The sequence below is a fragment of the Diorhabda sublineata genome, chromosome 6, assembly GCF_026230105.1.
Source record: "Diorhabda sublineata isolate icDioSubl1.1 chromosome 6, icDioSubl1.1, whole genome shotgun sequence".
Classification (NCBI taxonomy): Eukaryota; Metazoa; Arthropoda; class Insecta; order Coleoptera; family Chrysomelidae; genus Diorhabda; species Diorhabda sublineata.
The window spans coordinates 23,430,419-23,456,685 of record NC_079479.1 but is presented as its reverse complement, the minus strand read 5'-3'; the positions used below and the strand labels follow the sequence as shown (position 1 = coordinate 23,456,685).

Genomic DNA, 26,267 nt, shown 5'->3' with positions numbered 1-26,267 from the left:
CCAAATCTAAAATATTCGTCATCCCCACATGAGTAATGCACTTTTTCCATTCACAAACCAACCATTTCTCTTTCAAAATTTCATCAGGATCCGAGGTGGGTAATATACTGAAGATGAGCGGAATTTTCCAATCAAATTTCCACTAATTTTCAATCAATCTAATTAATTGAACTTTTGCTTACTTTCTCATTTTTGATGTCAATATAGTTGGATTTTACAGATTCAATTGCAATTGCTCTATTTGTAAAACTTGACTTTGTAAATAATCCACACTTTGGATTTGTCTATAGAAACCAAGGTTTGATTTATCCGAGTAAATTAAACTATGTAGAAAAGTATGAGAAACTAGAAACTAATATAATAAACTGAATTTTATACTTTCAGCGTCCCGAGAAATGACATTGTAAGCACAGAGACGTGTATGTCATCTAAACATTGTAATTTAACGGAAAGGTTTATGTAAATTGAAGATAAAAGCCAAATCTTATAATATCTAGATAACAGAAGAAAGAGCAAATCCTAAGAATCTCCTAGTCATTGGTAGTTTATATATTTTATGTTTTCAGATAGTACAAACGAAAATTAAATAATGGATATTTATTGTGTTGTATAATTTTTATTTCTTTACTTAAAAAGTTTTGGGCTATAACTTTTTCACTCTCTTCATTCATACTGTTTTTTGTATTTTTCTAAACTTTTTTTTTAGCGCAAGGAGAACCACCTGCGATCATTTTATAAAAAATAATTATCCTGTTCAAAACAAGATTAGGAACAATACTTTTTGTGACTAGACAAATATTACTTGTCGATCCTAGTTGTCTATTTGCAGTCATTTTGTCGCCCAGGTGTTCTTTAATTCCCAAGTAAGAGAATCCCACAGCAGATTCGTGCCCTTAATCCGTTGAATAGAACCTGGGTTCACTATGTTTAAAGATCCAGAGTAGGTTTACTGTCCTTTCCCCAGCAGGCTTCAGCTTCTACAGAGGAATAAATCAAGAGGACACTTTATTGTTAATGAAAATGAGAGTAAAGAACATAAAAAGTCCAATTGGACAAATAAGGGGAAAAATTAGATAAAAATAAAATATCTGAAAGAAAGGCAGGAAAAACGAAACGAGGAAAGGAAAAGAACTAGAATATGAAAAAAGTAACAAACTAAGAATCGGTAATAGAAAAAATAAACAAGAAGCTCGAATTACTATTAGAAAAGTCAAGACAATTGAGAAGAAAAGACAGAAGAAAATGTCGAACAGAAACGCAACAAAAATAAAATACCTGAAAGAAAGCAGGGAAAAAAAAATTAACAAGAGGCTGCTGAATTGGTAGATTGATTAAAGAGAAACTGATGGAAGCTAGAATTACTATTAAAAAAGTCAAGAAACTGATAGACGAAATAAAAGAACTGGAACAGAAAGAGTAGGACAATTGAGACAAAAGACAGAAGAAAATGTTGAACAAAAACGTAACAAAAATAAAAAAAACTCTAAACTGACAAAAAACGATCAATAGTAGAAAAAATGAACAAGAATTGCTGAATTAGTAGATAGATTAGGTAAATAAAAAACTGGAACAGAAATAGTCAAAGGACATAATGCGGTGGATGTAGAAATGGATACAAGAGATCTCATAAAAAGGCTAAAATTGTACTACGTGAGATAAAAATGTTTCAATAGGTCGATCAAACCTTTTGAAACGGTTTGAAAACCGCAGTTCTCGGCTAAGGGAAAGTCTGTTAAAAACGCATACCAAAATAGTAATTTATGGCTAGCTATAATTAGAGTAGTAGAAATAACTTACTTACCAATCAACAGTTACGGCAACATTAGATCGAGATTCTAGTTATGGTAGTATAGTAGCACTAACTCATGGTACTCTTAATTTTATAGAAAAATTCATAGATATCCAATTAAAATGGAAAGAATAAGAGAATAAGTAAAATAATTCGAACAAAGATATAACTAGACAAGATTTGGCCGAATCAAAGATCCGCAGACTACGTTTCCGTCCTCGATTTCTAAATGACTAGCATCCTCAACAATGTTCATTAATGGAAATTGGAAACCAAGAAAAAAGATTAGAACAATGAAATAACTAGATTTCAGATTTGGTAGGATCAAATAACCGAAGAAACGTTTTGAAAGAACCTGTCGGGATTCTTCTTTTTCCCATACTGCAGAAATAATTCGAGCCAGTGAAGGCTTCTATCCATTATTTTCAAACTTAAGGGTTTCACATGGCATAAAAGTTTGGATTGATCGCTTTTAAATTAAGTACTGGTTGTTTGTCTTGGTTGCTAAGTTTTTTTGTGTAGTTTTTTCCCATGAAAATAGACCATGTTTTTGTCAATATTTTTAAAATAAAAAGTTTGGTTGACAACACAAGCACAATTTATTAAAGAGAAAATAATTTTCTAAAAGATTTATATAACAACAAAAATCAAATTTTAGCCAACCAAATTACAATTTATATTGGGAGATTAGAACAATGGAATAACACTTTTGGAAAGGATCTGTTAGAATTTTTCCTTTTCCTAAGATTTTTCCCAGAAAGCATTCGAGTCTGTAAAGGTTCTTCTTCCGTCCTTAATTCCTAAATGACTATTTTTTAGGGTAATTTTTCAAAATATTTATATATCACAATTTCTATTAACTTAAAGTTTTAAATTTGAAGAATTGCAAAAAATATTAGAACAATGAAGTAACTAGACTTCAGATTTGGCAGGATCAAAGAGTCGAGGAACTTTTTTTGGAATCAGATTTTTGATAGAAGTATTCTTCCTTTTTTTGAGACATCTCCTTTCCGTTTTTGATTTTCAAATAACTAGCAACACAAACTAAAGAGTTGAATAACACTTACGAAGTCAAGTTTTGTTTTATTTTAGCCTAGAAAAAAATGGAATTAACAATAATTTTTGTCATTGCTTTGGAAATAAAAAAAGTTTGGTTGAAATCACAAACACAATTTTTTGAAGAGTAAATAATTTTCAAATCGACCCGATGTTTTCGAATCAAATTGTAATCAAATTTTGTTTTGTTGCAGCTTCAGCTTTAAACGGTTCCACTGTATCAATGATACCATCAAAATCGTCGAATATACAGTTAAAAACCTTACCGACAGTGACAAGGAAACATCCCGCTCCGTTACCTCTTCCACCTCCAGCCGTTGTAAACGCTTCATTGAAACCATTACTTCCTAAACCTCATTTAAGTATACGAAAAACTGAAAATGGTATCATCTTACAATGGCGAATGCCTTACAATTTAGATATCTACGAAGGTATAGCGAGTTATCAGTTATTCGCGTATCAAGAAACCAACGCACCTCCTAGTACGGATATGTGGAGGAAAGTAGGTGATGTTAAAGCTTTAGCCCTTCCGATGGCGTGTACTCTAACTCAATTCGCCGATAAGAACAAGTATTATTTCGCCGTACGGTCCGTCGACGTCCACAAAAGAATAGGAGCTTTCAGCGATCCCGAAGAGATCTCATTGTAAATAAATATTAATATTTGACTGTGTAAACTTTATTTGTAAATGTTAATGATGGAAGTAACTTAAGAATAAGATTTACTTTTTTTATTTATGCATAGAAAATAAAATAATCATATAAAATATATCCGAAAAAGACTTTGATATTTCCAATGAATTATCCCAACTTTATCTTCATTTAAGGACTCTTTAATATGGAGTATCATACACACCGGACCCAAAGGATCTATCTATTACTTTTCTTGTGCATTTCGAATGTTCGGAATGTGGGATGCTGCCAGAGATCTCTTTCTTCTTTTTCATATGGTCCCAATTATAGAGCTCTGGAGTTCCAGTACTCCATATATGATGATTCGTCTAACGATAGCCGAGATCAAGGAACTGTATGTATGTATATTTAGAGTACCGTGTACACCATGACCAAAGGTTGTGTCCCCCTTTCTTGTCGCGATACTAGGCAACCCAGTGTTCACAGTTTATCAGTTAATCCCACTCCTTTTCGAATGTTCAGAACGTGGGATGACTGTAGCTACGAAAGATAATCGTCTTTTATTTCATACACTCCCAGGTGTAGTAATTTGGAATTCCGTAGTGTATCATACTTAGAAAGAATGTAGAAGTTTCGCCCTCTGTCCAACAAAATCTGCACGCCGCATTATCTGCTAGGTCTAGTGTCTTCAGGTGTTTGTTGAGGCAACACTACCTCGATAGAACTCCTGTTAGTATTCGTAGATTGTTCTTATTTAGGTTGATACATTCAACAGATCTTCTCTGGTAATAATTTCCAAGAAGAATCTATGCCTATCTCAACCTCTGTAGGTTGTCCCAGTAATTGGTTTTTCTATTATCTACTTGGAATTCCACCGAGGAAATAAAAAACTGAATAAAAAAAGATTATAAAATGAATAAAATAGGAAAAAAATGATATATTTACACTGAGAACACTATTGACACTAACACACTCACTGTTGATCTTGAACTAACTGGTGGGCTAGTTGTCTAGACCTTGTAATTATAGGGAATCTATCGGCGGGTTGTGGGTTTTTCACGCACGTGGGAAGTATATTATTGACGGGATAGGTAATAGATGTGTGGAGATCGACCTCCACTGGTTTGGAGGATCAATTGAGGATGACCCTTCCTTATATCAAAGAAACAGACAAAATTTGCAGAATTTTCAAATCCCACGGTATTCGCACAATCTTCAAACCCAACCAGATCCGTCAAAGATAAAAAATATCCAATGAACACAATGGAGCGTATGAAATCCTATGCTCAGATTTCCCCCGTTCCTATCTTGGCCAGAAAAATCGATGTATTTTCGTCAGAGCCAAGGAACACTTATCAGTCACTAATTTTGATATTTTCTCACGTTTGATTTTAATAGAACCAAAACTATCGCCCTACTCCGTTCCTTCAAGTTCTGGATTATTAGGGAAGCTATACTACAACTACACCAACACGGCTTGACGCGCGTTTCGTTTTCGTCTTCAGGGACTGAAAGTAAACTGAGTATTGGATTATTTTTCTGTGTTTAGTATTAATATCACCAGAAAATCCAACTTAGATTTTTCTTCGAAAAAATGACGAATTTTGGAACAAACTTTCATCAATTCAATAGTGTTGTTCTATTGTTTTCGGTTTCATATTTTTCTGTTAAGACTAAAAAAGATCTTAATCGAGGATCTGGTCACTTTTCTAAACACCAGTTTACCCTTTCTTAATATCTTCTTGGACGTTGTCTAGCTGTTATTTAGTCGTGGTTGCTTGGTAGTTTTTCCCGGTACACTCACTCGTCTATCTGCCATGATTTTTAGTCTTGTTTTGGTCCAGCTCTCGGTACGTACCAGAAGGTGCCAAATATAATTTCATCGGTTTTTGATTGGTGTTTAGTATCAAAATCTTCAGAAGCCTCTTCTTTTCAAAAAACGATGAGTTCTGGGACAAACTTCCACCCCGACCATCGATTCAACTGTGTTGTAAGTCTTCTTTGTTCCATTATCTTCTCTTTCGTGAATTGTAACTGACTTATTATGACTAAAAACGATCTTAATCGAGATTCTGGTCATCTGAGATGAGTTCATCGGTTATATATTATTGGTGTTTATTATCAATATTACCAGAAGCCTTTTAATCCAAAAACGTTATACTGTAAAAATTTCTTCTTCTAAATGTAGTCTAGCTGTTATTTCAGTCGTGGATTCTATCTAGTCTTTCCTGGTACACTCAGTCATCTACCTTATCTTGATGTTGAAATGGATACTTGGTTCTCCTTTAGCCAGTCTCTTCTTTTGGGATAGCTTTCGGTACAATTGTGTCCTGGTATACCAATAAAGGAAATTTTAATTATATACCTTTCAACTTAAATTAAATTACCTCTCCAAATGTTCTCAAGAGAAGAGCAAATTTGTTTCAAACTAATTGGTAAAATGGAAAAAAATTAAAAAATCAGCCAAATTATTTTCGGGAATACTAAATGGAAAACTTTTACGTTGGACAAACAAGGTAAGTTATTTGAAGAAGGTAACTCGGCATCGAAGCAACTATTACTACTAGTTACAATAAAAAAAATTTGCATCAAAATCCATTTTTATTATTTTATCTTTACAGATCAATATAAATTCAATAAATCACAGAAATTATTATTGCCTATATGTTATTAATCTTCCCAATATTCACCAAAAAACTTTATCTACTGGAATTCAGCGATTTTCCTCTACTTTTGGTTAACGACACAAAATCCCTGGAAAAAAATAAAATCTCATATAATGGATGGAATAATTATTACAATTATCAGATAAACAAAGGGGCGATATTTGGTGAGCTACAATGACAATCAACTAACTAACTAATTTAGCATTGCATTGAATATAAGTTAGTCCCAATGACAATCGACTAATCAAGAGTGATCAATACACAGGAAACAGTTTCGCATTTCGAGATTATGTTTTAAACGTCACCTAGTAATTGTATTAATTACTTCAGATTTAGTTAGTTCTTTTTAATTGTGTCAAGTTTTCCATTTTTTGTATTTATATAGTCTTTTAAACCAGTACTTCAGTTTAGACATTTTTTCCAAATTTTTCTTTGTTCTTATATCCAGGAGTCTTTTATTTATGTTAATTTCTCTAATACTCAATCCCTTGTTTTAATTACCCACTTTCTGTACATTTTCATTTGTTTTCTTTATTGAAATGACTTACTCCTAACGATTACAACTAAAGAGGTTGTATTAGCAATCGGATTCGAGTTTCAATCTGTTCAGACTTGAGAACTGCTATAAAATCCATAACTGGTATGCTCTAAGCTTGTGCTGAGGTACAAAAAAAGTCTTAGATAAACATGAACAACGAGGCTAATAAGAAAAACCACCACCAGAGGATTCAGCGCCTTCCATCGGTTTGAGAAGTAGTACTACTAAGCAATTGGTTTGTTTAAGCATCTAAAACACAGTCACCATGATATTAAGAGCAATTCAGATTGATTTTCGTGCTTAGAGGAAGAAAAAACTGCAGATCTGAGTCATCGGTGAGTGACCAGTAATCACAAGTACATAGCCAAGTCCTACACTGATTTTAAGAAAGTTTAAGCTGCCTGTTTAGTTTGTCTCTTTGGCAGGTTTATATGGGGTACCATCCCCCTTAAACTATCAGACTTTTGCGTTCCTTTTCTGGCAAATACATTGTGAAATTATAAGAATCCAAACCAAATAGTCCTTATTGTTCATGAATTTTCCTATTGCATCAATGTTGGTATGGATACGTTCAAATCTAATGTTTTTGCCATAAAATAAAACCATTAAAACACCATTTTTTTTCTATTCAATTGTTGCTTAGAGGAAGAAAAACTGTGGAACCAAGTCCATCATTCACATGTACATTATCAAGTCCTCTATGGTTCAAGCCTAGGCGTCTCCAAGGATATCAATCTTTGGCAGGTTTAAGTGGGGTACTACACCCTCCTGTAACTATCAAACGTTTGTAATCCTTTTTATGGTAAATATATTGTGGAATTAACAGGATACAAATCAAATAATCCTTATTGTTCATAAAGTTTCCTATTAGGTCAATGTTGATATAGTTTTGTTGAAATTTAATAGTAGTCTGATTCTTCTAGTGCAAACTTCATAAAGACAAGTTTTTGTGGCGTTTTTCCCATCAAAACATCAAATTTTTTTCTATTTAATTAAAAAAAAAATTATTTTGCTACAACTACTGTAATGATCGGTTAAATTCAAATCAGATCTGCCTAAAATTTTTACAGTCACTATTTGAAAATAAGTAGTCAGTCGAAAATAGTTTTTTTTTATTTGTGACGGCATCTTTCATCACAAATTAAAATAATTAATAAACTGAATATTCATGATTTGTTTGTGTTCCTGGATAGATTTCCTTTTATTAAATCCATCCATATAGCGAATAATAAAATAACTACAATCATTTTTCATAAATATCTTCTTACTATAGCCCCCTGTAGATGAATCAAGATTAAATATAATCGAATTGAAGTTGGAAATCGACAATTTTTTATATATTGGAAGTTGCCATACAACAGAAGTGACTACTGCTCCACAAATAATTTATTAATGAAATAGGGGAAAAATTTTTTACAAAAATGATGCGGTTGAAGAAAATTGTTTTTTTTTTCTCTATAATACCAACCTAATAATGCCATTGATCTCAGGCGCTCTGCATATAAATTTGTGTTGGTAACCATGTTTACCATCAAACTCGTGAAACATTAAAACCCCTTGTGAATGTCGTCTACATCTCTTACCTTCCTCGTATAACTGTAAAATAATTGATTATTATAATACATAGAAAATTTTAATAAAATACAAGGGATATTCCTAAAATAATTCGAAATAAATAACAAAAAACACTTTTTTCAACAAAGTTGATGCTTCGGGGCAAAAGTAATTATGTACTATTTGTGGTACCTGGTATAGTGAGATCAATAGACAAATTACTCAATGCTCAATTCAGACAATTCTCAATTAGTCGTTCCAATGGGTATTAATAATAGTTTGATGACATGTTAGTGACAGAGGAAGCATTTTAGTGATGTCCTTTCAAACAGTTTCAATGTTTTATGAAAAAAAATACATTATTTGGTTCTTCGAGCCTTTTATATCCGGCTCAAAGGACCAAAATGTAATTATGTTCTTGTAATTGTAGAAAACAGTGTGTTCAGTAACAATAAACAAATATTATCCACACTTGAGATGTTTTTTAATTTTAAAAAATAAAACATTGAAATTTTTGATGTTATATACAATTTCAGTGTATTAGTTTTGTGGAATTGAGCATTGAGTAATTTGTCTATTGACTTTACTGTACCAAATGTCAAAAAAGTTTAATCCTTTCTGACAAACAGCTGACACTATCTGGGTGTTTTATTTATTCTAATGATGAAGAATTTTTCCCAAAGAAGTGGTTGTTTCTTCATAAGAAGGTGAAAGTGAAATTAACATGAAGACATATTAATCAGAATCCTTTGATAAAAGGAAAAGTGTGTATTATTATTCTAATTTTAAAATAATAAGGAAATATTCTTGTGGAAATCAATTCGAAGTCTTTTTACTAAACCAACCACCACTTTTTAAATTTAGTTTTTTTCGTTGTGATACTTACTCTTTTTCCCAACTTTATAGGTACCACATGATCATCCTGGGCGTGTAAAATTAGGATAGGGGCATCTACATTACATATATATTTATCACTTTCAAAAGTGAAACCATTTTTATACATCGGTTCTGTAATTGTGTAGCTGAACCATGGCAAAAATCTAAACATCTGAAAAAATTAATAATCATGAATAAAATTGAATTTGCTATATAGTGTGTTCATAAAGTAAAGCATTAATTTATTATAGGGTGAATAAAAAATAATATTAGAAATTCCGAAGCTGTGATTTTAATTCTTCTATTTTTTTAAATTATTATCTTATCTATACAGTGAACCACCATCTTATGATCACTTAATCAGTGTTATTATTTCTTAATTCATGGTATTCCTTTAATGGACAGATTCTAAAAAATGAATAAAACGTTGACTGTACAAAAATTTGAATTTACTTACAAAATAATTTTTAAAAAAATAAACATATGAAATAAAATTATGTATTATTTAAAAACTACTTGGATAAATTATTGAATAACACCCCGTATAATTTTTAACATTGTGCCTAACAGCTTTTATTAGTAATACAAGCCCCCCAACTAAATTTTTATTGTCTAAAAATATTTTTCGATATTTTTTTTATTTGTCTAAAAAAAGTGAGAAGCATTGAAGTATTAACAAGTTAAATTACTAGAATCTCAGAAATATTGAAGGTCTAAGTTTAAGTAAAAGACATTAAAAAAAGTTTTAAGAACTCTCATAAATAAGTAAATTACTAAACATTTCTAGAAACATTACACTGAAGTATTAAAAACTGTGAAAACACTAAAGTGTTAAAATTGAAAAACAAAATCATCAGAAAGAAACATTAAAATATTGAAATCTACCAGAAATAAACATTAAAATACTAAAAATTGTCGGGAGCATTAAAATAAAGAATTAAAAACTGTTAGAAATATAAGATAGGTACTAAAAAGTACTAGAAACATTAAAGTGAAGTACTAAACACTGTGAGAAACATCAAAGTAAAATTAACATTGAAGTACTAGAAACATTCAAAAACATTGCAGTGAAATACAATAAACTGTCACCTAAATTAAAGAGCGAAAAACTGCCAGGAAAATTAAAATAACATATTAAAAACTGTAAGAAATATTAAAGTAAAGTACCTAAATTGAAAGTATTAAAAAATGTAAGCAACATTAAAGTACAAAAAACTATCAGAGGCATTAAAGTGAAGTATTAAAATTTACATGAAAGTACTACAAACCGTTGGAAACATTGAAGTGAAGTACTAAAAACTGTCAGAAAAATTGAAATAAAGTTCTAAAAACTGTGAGAAACATTAAAGTGAAGTAACTGAACTATCAGAAATATAACTAAAGTAGTAAAGTACTAAGCACTGTGAGAAACATCAAATTTAATCTAATGAAATTGACATTAAAGAACTAAACAGCGTTGAAAACATTGAAGTGAAGTATTAAAAACTGTCAGCGAAATTAAAGAACAGAAAACTGCCAGGAAGATCAAAATAAAGTATCAAAAATTGTGAGAAACATTAAAGGGAAGTACATAACACTGTCAGAAACATCAAAGTAAAGTATTAAAATTCATATTTAAGTGCTATAAACAGTCAAAAACATTGAAGTGAAGTACTAAAATCTGTCAGCGAAATTAAATAACAAAAAACTACTAGAAAAATGTCTAGTAAAGTATTAAAAACTGTGAGAAATATTGAAGTAAAGTATCTGGATTGCCAGAAACATTGAAGTAAAGTACTAAAAAATGTAAGCGATATTAAAGTACAAAAAACTGTCAGAGGTACTAAAGTAAAGTACTAAACAATGCAATAAACATCAAAGTAAAGTATTAAAATTTACATTAAAGTACTAGAAATCGTCAAAAACATTGAGGTAAAGTATTAATATTTTTTCACAAAAAATAGTGATGACATCTTTACCTAAAGTTGGTTCGCCCTATTTATTGAATGATAATTTGAAAACACAGTAACTTGAAATAAAAAATCGACCTGTTTCATAATTTTTTTATATTGTTGTTTATTTAGCTAAGAATAAATTTATGCAATACTTTATGGATGTTCAAATTCATAATATAGTAGGTAAAATGTGAAATACTCACCCACGATAACGGAAATTCGGAACATTCGTCCCTAAAATTATTAAATGGAGATTCCAATATCACACCAGTTGGCTCTATTCCTCGTTTTTGAAGAATAGACAGAGAGTGTAATGAGAGACTAGTTCCTAATGAATGACCCCAAACGAACAAACTACCCTTAGTTCTTTCGGCCACCCAATTGTATATGAATATGCAATCTTTGACCAATTTAGTTTCGGATGGTTGGTCGTTTGTCGAATCACCATAACCTCACAAAAAAAAACAATAGTGATAAATATGTATGTTAATTTTGTACACACTTCCGCGCAGTTATCGCGACACAGCCAACCCCGCAGAAGAAATTTTCTAGTCTATCAGGACCAAACCTAAAATATCCCTTACTCCGCGTGAACCAGGTCCCCATTTCAGTCACAAACATCCGAGCCATCGGGTTCCTTTGAGAAGAGAAGTTTGGATTAAGGAAGAAACGAAGCACCTAAGATCAAGCTATGAAAATAGTAAGCCACGTAAGGATTAAGCAGGACCCAATCGACTGGAGTAGATTTCTTGGATGGCAGCAAAGACTTCACAAAGGGCTGATATCCAGAATAAGAAAAGAACAGAAGATTCTGGATTGGGCTCAACAAAATCCGATCCAAATTGTGGTAAATGTGCTACAAGAACCGACGAAGGTAACAGTGATCCTCAAAAAAAAGTCAACGTAAACATAGTGTGGAAAGGAAACACCTGGACCTCCTGAAAGCCATCCTGTACCGAGAACCGCATCAACTAACTAGTAGATCAGACGAAGAATGCAAGAGGATGACTCAACGAAGATGATTCAGCTCAGAAATGACTAAATTCTACCTTATCAGGATCATCCTGATCCCTGTATACATCTACAGCATGGGGATGTACCACTTATAGACGTAAAAAGAAGTTCCGAGGAGGGCTATAAGAATAACAAGAGTGAAACCAAAAGAATATAGGAGTCACGAAGGAAATCGCCATAAGAAGATTTGAAGACTTGATAACGCACCCCAAATGGTTGCTAATGGACTACATGAGGCAACCAAGACCGAGAAAAAGCAAAAACACAAAAAAAGAAATGGTAAATTGTTATTAGAGGTCCTAAGAATGTGTGATTCGACAGGAGATCGATGGGGGAGTTTTAGCAAATTGATAAAATTTTGAAGGTCATTTCTAGTCCTAATAAGCCTCTTCTAGAAGCTACGCCAAACACATTATCGAAAAAAACTGAAGGAAAAAGTTCATGATACTATCCTGAAGAAAAGAAGAGGATAGTCGAACATTTTCACTAAAATCATGGAAGTAAGATAGCAGAAACTATTGATTACCCCATCAGGAGTAGGAAAAGAGAGTGGTAACACCAAAACTGGGATAGTTGCAGCTCGTGGAACCTTTAAAGGGAGAGAAGTATGTGAAAAATATCTTGGCTGCACCCCCATAAATAGAAAAAAGTGCAGAAGACTAATAGAAAAGGTTTTAGAAATAGAATAGAGAATTCAATCCTTGAATATACTCACTTCTGTAATCAAAAGCTATAACATGGAATTGTTTCCTCAAAATTTTGTACAGTTCAACTCGATGTCCAGATAATCTCGCGCCAGCGTTACCATGATAGTATATTATCACGTCTTTACCATCTCCAAGTGCTTCTTCGAAAAACTGATCAGTTTCATTTATAACGCCGTAATCATCTTCTATTGTTAGGGGAAGAATCTGCCAGACGCCCAAAGTTATATCGTCATCAGTTTTTAAGTAAAAATTTCGAGAATTCTGCAAACCATATTTATGTGGATTGGCATAATCGGCGTTATATGGCAAATGCGCTGAAAATGAGTAAATAGTGACAATTACCATGAATTTGATGTAATTATTGAAAGATACATACAGGAAGGGAATGAAAACAGTTGTCAAAAAAGTCCTCCTTTATATGTCTAGTATGCAAGTTTACTATCGATTATATCCCATGAAGATTCGATGGTATTTATATGTAGTGACCGGGTTAGCCACGGCAGAACATTAATTTCAACTTCTCGGAGAAACCCCATAGTTTGACAAGCTTTTTGTTGTGGAATAATGATTTGCCGATGCCCAATAAGATAAGGCAGTAAAGGAGAACATTATCAACATAACGTTCAACTATTATACTGTGAGTATACACAAGTGGTAATCCACTACCTCAAGCAATAGCCCACCTAACCAGCGCTCCAAAACTTCTATGCATATGCTTCTTAACAGCAAGTCTAATAGAACGTCAATCTGTACGACAGCGTCTTATCTAAGGCTGCCTTGCTCTTATTACGCCAAAAGATGAACTGAGGCTATGTAGTGACCACCAAGCGACTGTAGGTTGTGTTGGACCACTACGTGCAAGCAAGAGTGGTAGTGCAAACAAAATTCTAATGTAGCTACCAGATCACCGGAGTGTACCAAGCAATGAGGAAACAGACAGCCTTGCCAAAAAAGTAACGACTCCATATTTTGGATCAAAACTCTACTGTATCCGCATCGAAACGATAACTACGGATTCTGCGACCAAGCCATAGAGACAACAGAGCGGAACTCTTGCCCATGCGATCAAAAGGCTTAGGTATCTCGAAGTGGGACTGAAAAGCGTCAGAAAAATAACTTCCATTGAAAACAGAATAATGTGATATAGAGTCCTGTACAAAATATCCTTTAGGTATAGATGCAGAGTGGTTGAAAAGTCAAAACTCAAACAATCTACAAGGCGATATAATGTAGGTTTAGTAAATTATGTGTCTTATTTTAAAAAATGTTGTTATTAGACACAACTAAATGTCTAAAAGTCACACGTCGATGTTTTAACATGAGAACGTGGGTGCTTCACCTGCTATATGTTATTCTAGAGACTACTGCCTACCACATTTAGACCACCTGCAGATACCCTTAAGGTAATTATAATATCGTTTTAAACTCTTTTCGGAGTAAACTCTATTAAACGCAAGTATTTAATCACCGCGTTTCGCTCGACTAGATTCCTTTTGATACTAAGATGTGAAACTGTCGAATTTAAGAGATCCATACTTGTGAGATGCATAGAAAATGTATCAGTTATTGTAACAATTAAATTAAAATTTATTATTAAACCAAATGGTAATTATAGGAAATGAAAATTTGCACTTACCGAAGTTTAAAAACAGAACAGCTGTCTGTAGCTTGTAGGAGAATTTGAAAATCAGTGGTAATATAACAAAAAGTAAAAAAGATATTACCAGTAATACTTTGACAGTAACAATGGAAATTCTGAAACAAAAAGGAAATTATGAAAGCTGTTTCTGTATATAGATGATCTCAAAGGGGTAGGATTGTCTAATGAAGCCACCAGTATCTAAGAACCTTTGGTAGACTCGCCTTATAGCTGATCAACTTACATGAAAACGTCAGGCCACCACACCCTGTAGCAAAACAGCCTAAATTGAATTAAAAACCAAGACTTTATGACCAAAATTATTCAATGTATAAAATCCAACCTTTTTCCAAATGTAATACCGAACCGACTGTCTGTTGAAGCTACCAGTAAGAACCTTTGGAGGAAGACTAGCCTTATAGCTGATCAACTTAAATAAAAACGTCAGGCCACCACAAACCAGGATTTTATGATTATAATTATTTAATGTACAAAATCCAGCATTTTTCCAAATGTATTCACGAACCGATCGTCTATTGAAGCTACCAGTATCTAAGAACCTTTGGTACATTCGCCTTATAGCTGATCAACTAAAAGAAAACGTTAAGCCACCACAAACTGTAGCAAAACAGCATGAATTGACTTACAAACCAAAATTTTATGATCAAAATTATTCAATGTACAAAATCCAACTTTCCAAATGTATTACCGAACCGATCGTCTATTGTATCTAAGAAGTCTTGCCTTATAGCTGATCAACTTAAATGAAGACGCCAGGGCACGATACACTAAAGCAAACCAGCCTGAATAGACATACAAATCAAGTTTATATGATCATAATTATACAATATACAAACTCCAACATTTTGTTCAATGTCTTTCCGCATCAGATTGTCTATTGAAGCTACCAGTATCCAAGAACCTTTGGTAGACTTGCTCTACAACTTATCAACGTTTGACCGTCACACTGACTCAAACTTGCCTGGATCAGTCATAAAGCTTGAGCGGGTTCAGTGAGTAATATACCATTTTGCAGAAAGTTACCATAGTCAATTAAAAAAGGTTGGTTGGATTTTGTGTGAATGGGAAAAGGACATTATTAATACAAAGTGGGATTGAAGAGAGGGTTTAATCTAATGGCGATGAGGGAATTGTCAAAGAAGTTTTCAGAGAGGTCTTCGAAGGCCGTGGGTAGCAGCCGAAAGGGGAATATAGAAGTTTCTTCTTGGGCTTTCATGGTAGGAGCCTTCTACTAATGATCCAACGGTTAAGAAGGGTGTTTTTGGCAAGTGGAATTGGGGGGGTTGCAGATCATTTAGATGGTTCATAATGGGGGTTATATCAATATCGACATAAACGGTGTTACTGGAGCTGAATTGGCACTTGTATTGGCAGTACCTTATAATTTTGAGAAAAATCTCACCGATAGTAATGGAGATCAAGTTATTAAAAAAATCCTTCTTAAAATTAAAAATGGATTCATACCGACAAAATTATTTATTGACAACTTGTTTATCCCGTAGTAACTGTTTGAAAAACTTATTCAAATGATTCTAGAAACAAAATATGGAAATCTCTGGAAATCACTGTGTTGAGTTAAGAGCTTGTTAAATCTTTAAAGAGTAGATGTGTGTATTTTTACAGAATAGGAACAATGACTGTTTGACAAAGATGTCATTTATACAAACAAAGTTCTACAAATACCGTGAAGATCTGATGTTTATTTCAAATGTCTAAATATATGGTTCTATAATCTAATCCTCGATTTGGCCTCTATTCCTATATGTTTATTTCGCCATATGGTTTCCTTCAAACATACTGCTATTCTTAAGGCTTTGGTTATTTGCTCTCTTACTTCGTTCTCGACGTCTCCAAATCCTGAAATCTCGACTCCCAAGTATTTGAATTTCATTACTTGGTGAATTATCTGGTCGTATACGACTAGCTTACATCTTAACGGAGCTTTGGATGTGGTCGAAAACCGAAAACCAAAAGAATGATGGAAACAGCAGAGATGAAAGTGCTACGCAGGATAGCCGGAAAAACCCTACTGGACAGGGAAAGAAGTGAGTGCAAAATAGATGACGTCAACGAATGAGTTCAAGATACCGCGCGATAAATCCCCATTAATCCGAAGGAGTACCGGCCGACTCAGAAAAATGTGTAGCGACAACTCTGAAGCAGGATACATCAGCCCACTACGCCTAATACACAGAAGAAGAAGAAGAAGAAGAAAATCTAATTAGAACAAATTCCATTTTGAAAGAAACTCCACCAAAAACATTGTTTATTATATATCGAAGACTCGTTTCCTCCAAATCTAGATACGAACATCGCAGTGACTCAGACGTAATTTGGACTCAACGGTGAATAAAGAATTTCTCCTTTCGTTATGGTCCAATTTCGTTTAAAATGATTCTGGCATCAAGCCAAGGTCTATTCATACAAAAAGCACACAGGTTAAGTAATACCATTAACGAATGAGGCTGTTGTGGTAAGCCTTCGTTGATATACTGTATAACTTGTTGCATTTTATATTTTATATATATATATTTTATATTTTATAACGAGAACCAAAAGAATCAAAACTAACTAAAACTTAAAGTCTTGAAGAAATATAACATCGGAGTTTGGGTTTTAGCTTTTTACTAAAGGCGATCACAACAAAATGAGATGTACACAAACAAATTTCATTTATAATAGTATAAATAAGATATAAATATAAAGCCAATATATATCTACACAACGGGTTAAAAATTTTTGCCAACCCCATAATCCATTCATTGAACTTCAAAATTATATACTTACGGTCGAAACGGTTATACTTTTTGAGGTAAGACATCTTTTTGTGAAGTTCATATAGGAATTGTTTTCGTTCTCGCAAATTCAGAGTTAGTAAGTTTTAAAATGTTTGAAACCATGGAACTATCCGTTGAAGCTCCTTCATTAATCGCAAGTCTTCATAATTTAGGTACAAATAACCGTATCATCGCCACCCAATTAAAAATACCTCGACGTTAAGTAGACTACAACGTTAATGAATATGCGTCCACCAGAAAATTTAACGATAGATAACGTTCAGGGCGACTTAAAAAATCGACAACCTCTGAAGATAAACATTGTAATGATTAGTAAACGTGATCTACGACTCACGGGCCCAGAGATAGCAGCTCAAGACAATGGATTTAGGGATCTGCCTTTGAGTTCTTCTACAGTCAAAAGGAGTTTGAGAGAAGCTGGATTTTTTGGAAAGATAGCAGTGAAGAAACCTCTTTAAGACGTAAAATAAAAGTGGGAGGCTCGGTAATGATTTGGGGATGTTTTGGAGAAAGGGCGACAGGGCAGGAAAGTAAGAAAGCAGTTTCCTACTTCCACTTCACATCTTTGGAATATCCTGAAAAACGAATGGGACGGAAAAGACGATTATTTGTCGAAATTGTTGAAGAGAATACCAAAACTGTGCACCGAAATAATAAAAGCAAAAGGAGATGCTACATCGATGAAGTGTAAACATTTAAATTTGTATCGATTACAGTATTTATGTGGCGAAGATATAGAAATAGTTTGATATTTATCAATTGTTGGGCAGTGTAATAGTGAAAACCAACAAAATTACTACAAATTTGTTTGTAATTTGATAGTACAGTTGTTTGGTTGAAAAAATAGAGATTGACGTGCTTTTTCCGAATTTCTAAAGGATACTTATTACACCGGGACTTTTGGCAACACCTATTTGCATTAAATACATTATCTACGTCCATTCACGTTATACCTCCATTGCTATTATCGTATTTGACCGATATCCAGATGTAGCAACCCGTAGTACCAAATATGTAGAACGATCCCGACGATCACGAAAAACTGCTTCAGTAGACATATTTCTTGACTAAACAATAACGCCAACTGTGTCACAAAGTAACTTTGGGTAATGATGCAAGAACCGCCTCATTGGAATGTTGAAGACAAAATTTGAAGCTGAACACTTCATGGTTAATCAAACCACCGAAGATGCAGATACGTTAATAATTAATACCGCAATAAACCGCAAAAATAGTTGTCGGTGAAGATGTAGATCTCCCAGTTCTTTTGACGGCGCCATCAACACATCCAAACATATACATCCTCAAACCAGGAAAAGGAGAAATTTCACGGCAAAATAAATAGTATAAAAGATTAAATGGCTGCAAATCATATTTTATTTTTGCATGCCTTTAGTGGTTGTGATACAACATCATCCGAAACAAATTTGATTGAAACGAGGTTATCGAAGTATTTAAAAATCCAAATGCTAATCATTGTTACATCTGGAGAACGTTTCCTCATGGAATTATAGTTAGTGATGTGAGAAGTTGTGAAAGTCCATCTTTAAATAATTATAGATAAGCATGCTTCACAGCAACAGCATATAGAAGTAAATTGCGTCGCTACCACCAACAGAAGCAACAACATTCGTTTCGAACTCACCAGGTTCAGCAGTGGTATGGAAACGAGCAAAATGGGGATGGGAAAAAGACAAGAACGGGCTCATTCCTGTTACTACATTCGAGCCCCCTGCTTCGGAAAGCTTGCTGAAACTTATTTCTTACAAATGCACGAGAGGTTGTTAAAAAACTTGCGGATGCACGAAGGCAGGGCTAAGGAGGTCCGTTGTGTGCACGAACTGTAGTGGTTCTTGTGATAATTCGCATAGATCACAAGATAGCAGTGAAGAAGAGGAAACTGTCACTATTTTCGAGCAAATAAACGACGAAATGGAGAACGAAAAGAACCGCGATGAAACTGATGATCCCATCGCCGATGATGCAGAAGAAACTTCCGATATTTCAAGCACAACACCTGGCCCGTCAATAACAATGAAGTGAAGGAGATTGTAGTAAATTTGGCTAAATAGTGAGTCAGATGTGAATTAGACCTACTGGAGATACCACGATAAAAAAGCGCCGCTTTCTCTACCTCATGGTGGTGTGGAAATGAGTATTTCTGCTGAAACTTGTGTTGAACTGTACTTTACGGTGCTCGTACACCGAAACTATTGATTTTATGAGTTATGACATAAATTGTAGGAATGCGTTATTATCAGAAAACTGATTTTAGGCGATATTTTTCAAATAAGGCGGGGCGAGTGGCGAATATACGAGGTCGCAATGCTGAAATTTGGTAAGAGCACGTCAAAATCTATAAAATTTCTAATTTTCAAAACTCCCGAAAAACTTCTTACGTAAAAATACCTAAAGACTGTACTATGAGTTCAATGAATAAAAATAATAATACAGACGAAGTATTCTACTTCTTTTTGGTACTTGAATAAAGGCAATCAAAATTGGCAGAAATATTTTTTGAAATACTTTTTCTTGTAAATAACTTTGGTCTAAATGGAATAATAAAATCGAAGATTCGATAAAAATATCGTCAACATATTATAAGGTACTAGAAGTATGATTGAAGAAGTGGGCCAACATGTAACCGCTTTCTCTCATCGCCCTAGATAATGTAACATGTTGAATAATATTATTAATCGTATTATTTACCTTTTATATAAATCTATTCTTTTCCTATAAACACCATTCCAGTAAGGAAAATTGTAGTAGTAAACTTTTCTTTCAGTCATATTTTCACAACACTAGATCCGCTAACGCGCATAGCGAATGGCGTAATGTGTTACATCGAATAAAAAAGAAATTGCGATGTAATTTTCCCACGACCACAATCGACGACGGATTGGGGGACATAACATAACACCTATTTTAAATAATCAAAAGAGAATGGAAAAGAATACGATTAAGATTAATTCGAAAACACTAAAGTTGGTGATTTAATCAAATGTGTTGATAGAAAATAGTTTTTCGCCTAACTTTATTTGACGCCTTTGCCAAATTCAACCTTTTATGAAAATGAGCGTTCGAATCAAACCAATTTGGTGCGTATTAATTGAGATACTTTTTCTTAACTTACATAAGAAGTTCAAGTTTGTTGCTGGTCCGAATACACCACCAACACCCAATAATATTGAAGATAAAAACTGACATAAAATACTTCGAGAAGCATCTTGAATGTTAGCTAAAATATAGAATATAGAAATTTAAGGAAACTGAATTTATTTCAGCTGAAACGAGCACCATATGCATATCGATCCAGCTCGTCGTGAAGGACCCTGTACAATGAGATCCATTTAGTAGTTTTTTCTCCTTAAAATAAATAAAACACTTTTTTTCAACCAAAGAACAGTTTTTATTCAATTATATATTTTTCATTTTGATCAATGATTCATGATTCCGCGCTCATAAAATTTCTGGTCCTTATCAGCAAAAAACTTAACCAGGTGCGATTGAAGGTCATCGACATTTATGAAAGTTTGACCATTCAAAGAATTCTGCAAACTTCGAAATTAATGGTAAACAGATGATGCCAGATCCGGGTTGAATGGGGGATGTGGCATCCCTTCCCAGCCAAGCTACAATTGTTTCTCAAGTTGCCAAAGATGTGTGAGGCCTTGCATTATCATGGTGTAACACTAAACCTTTCCGATTTGACAATTCTGACAGTTTTTCTTTAATTGATCGTTTGGTTCTTTGGAAGCAGCTCAAAAAACTCAACTCCTTTGTAACCCCACCAAACAGCATGAGCTTCTTTTGTTGTTTTTCAGCTTTCGATGTGGTTTGTGCTGGTTTTTTGTGATTGCTTCATGATCGTTTCCTAAATATGTTACTGTACAGGACCGATTTTTCATCACCAATGGGGGGAGGGTCGAATTCATTTGAATGAATCTCTTTCAATTCGTGAGGTACCCAAATATCAAGCTTCTTAACTAGCCCGAAACATTCTAAGTATTTTTCAATTGTTGTCCGCGACACATGCGGCCTCTTCGCAACCTCTCGAACAGTTAAATGACGATCCTCTTCAATTTGATTTGGTCACGATCAATTTCAGTAGGCCGACCAGAACGTTGCTCATCTTTGCGCGTGTTTTTGAGTGGTGTAAACGCTTCAGTAAGGGCCCAGAGAGCACTGAAGATGACCAACGCCCAGGTCGTCCTGTGACTGATTCAAACTACGGAAACAGTGACCAAAATCAACCATATTGTGCTTACAGATAATCGAATGAGCATCCGGATGATTGCCGAGGCTGTAAACGCCGATAAAGAAACGGTTAAAAAAATTTATCGCGAGGAATTACACATGACAAAAGTCTGTGCAAAGTTGTTGCCAAAAAAACTGACTACCAAAAGCTCTTTCGCCAACGGGTCTGCTCAGATTTCCTTGAAAGGTTAGAAAAAGATCTGATTTGATAGGGACCCGATTTGAGTCGATGGAAGCAGTAAAGCAAAAAACGGCAGAGCTCCTAAAGGCACTCACCAAAGAAGACTTTCAGCACTGCTTCCATCAATGGAAAAAACGTGTGAAAAGGGGAGTGGATTATACTGAAAGGGAGCATTGGAATGAAGAATAATTTTTATAATAAAACCCTTTTTCGTAACCAGCCTACATTTGTATCTTGTTCCAGTAATTTTATATATAATTGTGGAGACGAATACTAATTGTCCATGTACAGTGTGTAGCATTTTTTCAAAATTGGTTGTGCCAATTCTTGGACAACACATTCAGACGCCGGTATATCATTTCCTAGTATTTCATCTGTTCCACTATAGATTTTAAAACGAATACAATAACCTGATTAATACTCGCATAGTTTATAAATTTTCATTCCAAATCGCGCTCGTTTCGATAGATTGAACTCAAACTTCATAAGAGATTCATCTAGTGATACTGCGCTCTCTAAAGTATAAAGATTGTCAAATGTATTATTCAAATAATCAAATAAATTTCTTATCTTCCTAATTTTATCATTTTTATCCAACTTTTCGTTGTTTTTAAAGTAAAGGAATCTTGTGATATCAAAATACTATCTCGAGGTATATTGGCTGCAAAAATGGGAGTATTTATAATAGTTCTTTCTGATCAATATAAACTCAATTTAGATTTTTTTACTTGAGATATAAGAATATATAATGCAATATATCCTTTTATTCCATCCACACTTACTGGAAACCAATTTAGGTTTCGTTTATTTGCACCTTCTTTCGCAATTCTTTGACTGACATATCTATTAGTTTCTTTTACTATAATTTTACAAAAAATTTCACTTTCAGTGGTGTAGGATTATCACCTTACCTGCGCTGGTACAAAGTATTGATTCCAGCTATTTCTTGAAATTGTTATATATCAGCAAGATTTTCTTTTACGTCCCAAATCCAATATTATTGCAATTGTTCGATAGAAGATTCACTATCGCTCAATGAAAGCCGCGTTCGTTTTCGACGTACTGGTATTACTTCACTATCGTCAGTATCACTTTCCAATTTATAGTCGTTTTCATCATTTCCATTTTCAAATTCACTGTAATCTCTATTATCATATAGTTTTAATTTTACTTCATTGGAACTAGCAATTGTTTTTGATCAACGTCCAAAGGCTGAGGTATCGCAAAAATCAAAGCCTGCTTCTCAAATTCAGATGACGACCGTAACTTCGCTCAAGTAAACAGATCTCCCCTGTTAAATGTACTCAAAGGGTTAATTGGTATATACTCAGTTACCAGCATGAACTTCCCTTATTTTTGTGCAGAATATAAATTTGAAAAAAAATTTCTGATCCACCAACGTATAATTTTCGCGTGTATCACACCGAATAATTTGTTTAATTTATATATAAAGCGGTGGTTAGCATAAAATCAAATATAATTGAATATAATAGAAATTTGAGAAGAAAAAGTGGCACCATTTTCAAGATAACCATATTCAGCTCCAATTTCTGAGTACCCCTCGTATATATTTTTTGCATATTATAGCGAATAATTTATTTCATTTGTGTATATAGGAATGTAAACATAATATGTCCTTCTAATTGAATAAAATTGGCAACGAAGTGACACCGTTTTCAAAATAACCCTATTCAGTCCCAATTTCTGAGTACCCCTCGTATATATTTTGTGCATACCATAGCGAATTATTTATTTCATTTGTGTATATAGGAGTGTAAACATAAAAAGTCCTTCTAATTAAATAAAATATAGATTTGGAAGGTGACACTGTTTTCAAGATAACCCTATTCAGTTCCAATTTCTGAGTACTCGTCGTATATATTTTTTTGTATACCACAGCGAATAATTCATTCAATTTGTGTATATAGGGATGTGAGTATCTCCTTTGTACCTGAATATATAAGAGATTGGAAAAATTGAGTGGCAACATTTTCAAGATAACCACACTCAGTACCAATTTCTGAACATCCCCTGTAAAAATTAGTTTTCTACCACAGAGAAAAATTTATTTAATTTGTGTATACAAAACAAAATAACCCTATAATTGAATAGAATAGAGATTTGAAACGAAGTAAGTGACACCATTTTCCAGATAACCACAATCAACGTCCATTTCTGAACACTCCTCGTATAATTTTGTGGATACCTCATGGAATAATTTGTTAATTTATTCATACAGAGTTATAAATATAAAATCCCCATATTATTGCATAAAATAGAGATTTTTTTCAAAAAGGTAGTTATAACAATTCCCAAACAGTCATATTAGGCACTAAATTCTGAGCACCCCTCGAATAATTTTTATGTATACTACAACCAATACTTTGATTAATTTGTATAAACATGATTTTGAGCATGAATTCTAATTATTTTGCTTGAAATAGAAATTTGAAATAAGTTAATTACACCATTTTGAATATAGTCAAATTGACCACCAATTTCTGAGCATCCATTGTAAAATTGTTCGTATACCAACCACATTGAATAATTTTTGTGAATATCTGTGTAAAAATGGAAGAAAATAATTAATTTAAATTGTAGATAGAGGTATGTGAGCATAATTTACCCTTATTTTGGTGAACAATATATAAAACACTGTTTTCTAGTATTCGAATTCGCCATCACATTCTGAGCACAATTGGTATAATTTAAAAAAAAACAACCACAGATTCAGGAAACTTTGAGAAGTATTTAATAATATTTTATATATTTCAACCTGACTCACCTTGTTGTGAAAAAGAAAATGAATTTTTTTGTGTGTATGTATATGATAAATTTTCCAAAAAATGGAAAATTGGAAAAATTGAGTCATGTGATAATTTGAACAAAGTTGTAGTGAAATTCATTGTGGAATATAAAAAAACAATAAGGAATAGGGTATTTTATTAAAAAAACAATAATAATGACCTCAATTCAATGAAAACTGAAAACCATATCACCAATAATTTTCAATTTTACAAATAACACACAGTAAAACATTAAAAATACATATTTTAACAAATAAAAAACAAAAATCTGAAAATACTATGAATACTTACACATTAAAGAAACACAATGTACACAACATACATGGTATAATACTTCCAACTGTCAAATTTATTAAAATATTTCTGAAATTGGATTGCATTTTGGCAACTAATCTGAACTAAAATCAAACACACAACTTACAAATAATATATTAATATAACAGGACAGGATATTCCAAACGTTTGATAAAATTTTGTTAGTAAGTATATTGCAAATTTATCAACTGCTGTTGAAAGAAATCTATAATATATACCCACTTATTTTGTTTTTATCAACTCTAGAAAGTCCCAAGCAGTTAAAACGTAAAAATGATATGAAAAGCAGTAGTTTAAAATTTCTTATCACATTCTATGTATAATTGAGTTATCTATTCATTTGAAGTCTTTGTTAAACAAGGAACCATTATGTTAAAATATAATCAAAAACTTAATTGGTTATTTTTTAAAGCTAAACAACAAAGTTTTAATTATTTCAATATTTTCATAAAATTATCAAGATTGTATAGTTTTAAAACTCACCTTCTAACTAACCGTCTTTTTGGTAGAAATAACATTATACGTTAATCCTCATTTAGTTTGTGCTAAATAGCTTAGGTACCCCTGAAATAATTAAAAATAACAATATGCTTCACTCAATATCTCTACAAATTCGCTAAAATTCGATGATAATTTACTTATTATTCTTACGTTATCTACACGGTTTACTACAAAGGAATAATTTATCTGCTTTTGTCGTAATTTTATGAAGTATTTCCTTGTTTAATTTTTCAATAGTAGATATCAAAGGTTATAATTTGTGATTAATGATGAAAAATGTATTCTACTGTTATTCAACTTACTTTTATAAGAATTAATAAAATTATTAGGTCAAAAGTTGAAATATTGTTTCATGCAGTTTTTGTTTTCAAAATTTGATTTTGTGTCAGAATCATAGAATTAGAAAAATACACAAAAAAGTGTCAATTAATGATGTGAATGTAGCTACCAATTTCGGTAAAAATTTTCCGATGCCATCCGAACTTACAGTCCATAGGTGTACCAAAAAATTTTTAGATGGTCTAAAGACTAAAATCGTTCATTTATTATTTTCTTTAAATTTCCTCGACATCTCTATTTATGTAAAAGATTATGTTGAAAATTATTATTGTGAAATTTCAGAAGTGATATATTTTTAGCATAAGCTTACGAAGTTGATATAAAAAATCATTTTTGGAAATTATTTTTCATGCATTAAGATCTTCAATTGACCAAGAATTGTAAAACTCTTACATATCCTAAGTAAGCCATATCTTTTTATATAAAACCGAATTTGCTAAAAAATATATATATCCAAATTTCCTTTGCCTATATTTCTATAATTGATCATTGAATTAATTTTCTATGAAAAAAAACTTTAAATGAAGATAAATCATTACTAAGAAAGTTATATTTTTATGGAGCTGCTAGAAAATTTTGGAAAATATGTTCACCTATTTAATAGAAAATATCAAAATATGAAATATTTTCTAGTTACACCTCT

The 26,267-nt window shown here is 32.7% G+C and overlaps 2 protein-coding genes across 8 annotated transcripts in view; one reads left to right on the top strand and one right to left on the bottom strand.

Moving 5' to 3' along the window:
- LOC130445383 (myb-like protein X) overlaps window positions 1-3,624 on the top strand; it is a 44,658-nt gene extending 41,034 nt beyond the window's left edge. For 4 of the 5 annotated variants that reach the window (XM_056780975.1, XM_056780977.1, XM_056780974.1 and 1 more), the window contains one exon: window positions 3,040-3,617. In XM_056780975.1, coding sequence (XP_056636953.1) covers window positions 3,040-3,494 — 455 coding nt within the window. In that variant the 3' untranslated portion in view covers window positions 3,495-3,617. Of the gene's footprint in view, window positions 1-3,039 lie in introns of all 5 variants that reach the window. The other variant, XM_056780978.1, reaches the window with a different exon arrangement.
- A 2,435-nt stretch (window positions 3,625-6,059) lies between these two features.
- On the bottom strand, window positions 6,060-25,740 carry LOC130445593 (lysophosphatidylserine lipase ABHD12-like). 3 transcript variants are annotated; one of them, XM_056781317.1, is made up of 8 exons: window positions 25,588-25,740; window positions 25,268-25,348; window positions 14,403-14,521; window positions 12,775-13,080; window positions 11,249-11,496; window positions 9,122-9,283; window positions 8,150-8,277; window positions 6,060-6,231 (listed from the first exon to the last, which is right to left on the bottom strand). In XM_056781317.1, the coding sequence occupies exons 2-8, from the start codon at window positions 25,300-25,302 to the stop codon at window positions 6,177-6,179; spliced, it is 1,053 nt and encodes a 350-aa protein (XP_056637295.1). In that variant the 5' UTR covers window positions 25,303-25,348; window positions 25,588-25,740; the 3' UTR covers window positions 6,060-6,176. The 3 variants fall into 3 exon arrangements, with proteins under 3 accessions (XP_056637295.1, XP_056637296.1, XP_056637294.1); XM_056781318.1 differs by having other exon boundaries at window positions 25,436-25,612; XM_056781316.1 differs by lacking the exon at window positions 25,588-25,740 and adding an exon at window positions 24,761-24,867.
- Between the last annotated feature and the right edge of the window lie 527 nt (window positions 25,741-26,267).

Coding starts and splice junctions, on each gene's coding strand:
- LOC130445593 (XM_056781316.1), bottom strand. CDS start 24,849: ATGCAATCCAATTTCAGAAATATTTTAATAAATTTGACAGTTGGAAGT. Junction 14,522..24,760: donor ACATTGTGTTTCTTTAATGT/GTAAGTATTCAT, acceptor TTTTTGTTTCAG/AATTTCCATTGTTACTGTCA. Junction 11,497..12,774: donor TATAGCTTTTGATTACAGAA/GTGAGTATATTC, acceptor TTTTTTTGTGAG/GTTATGGTGATTCGACAAAC.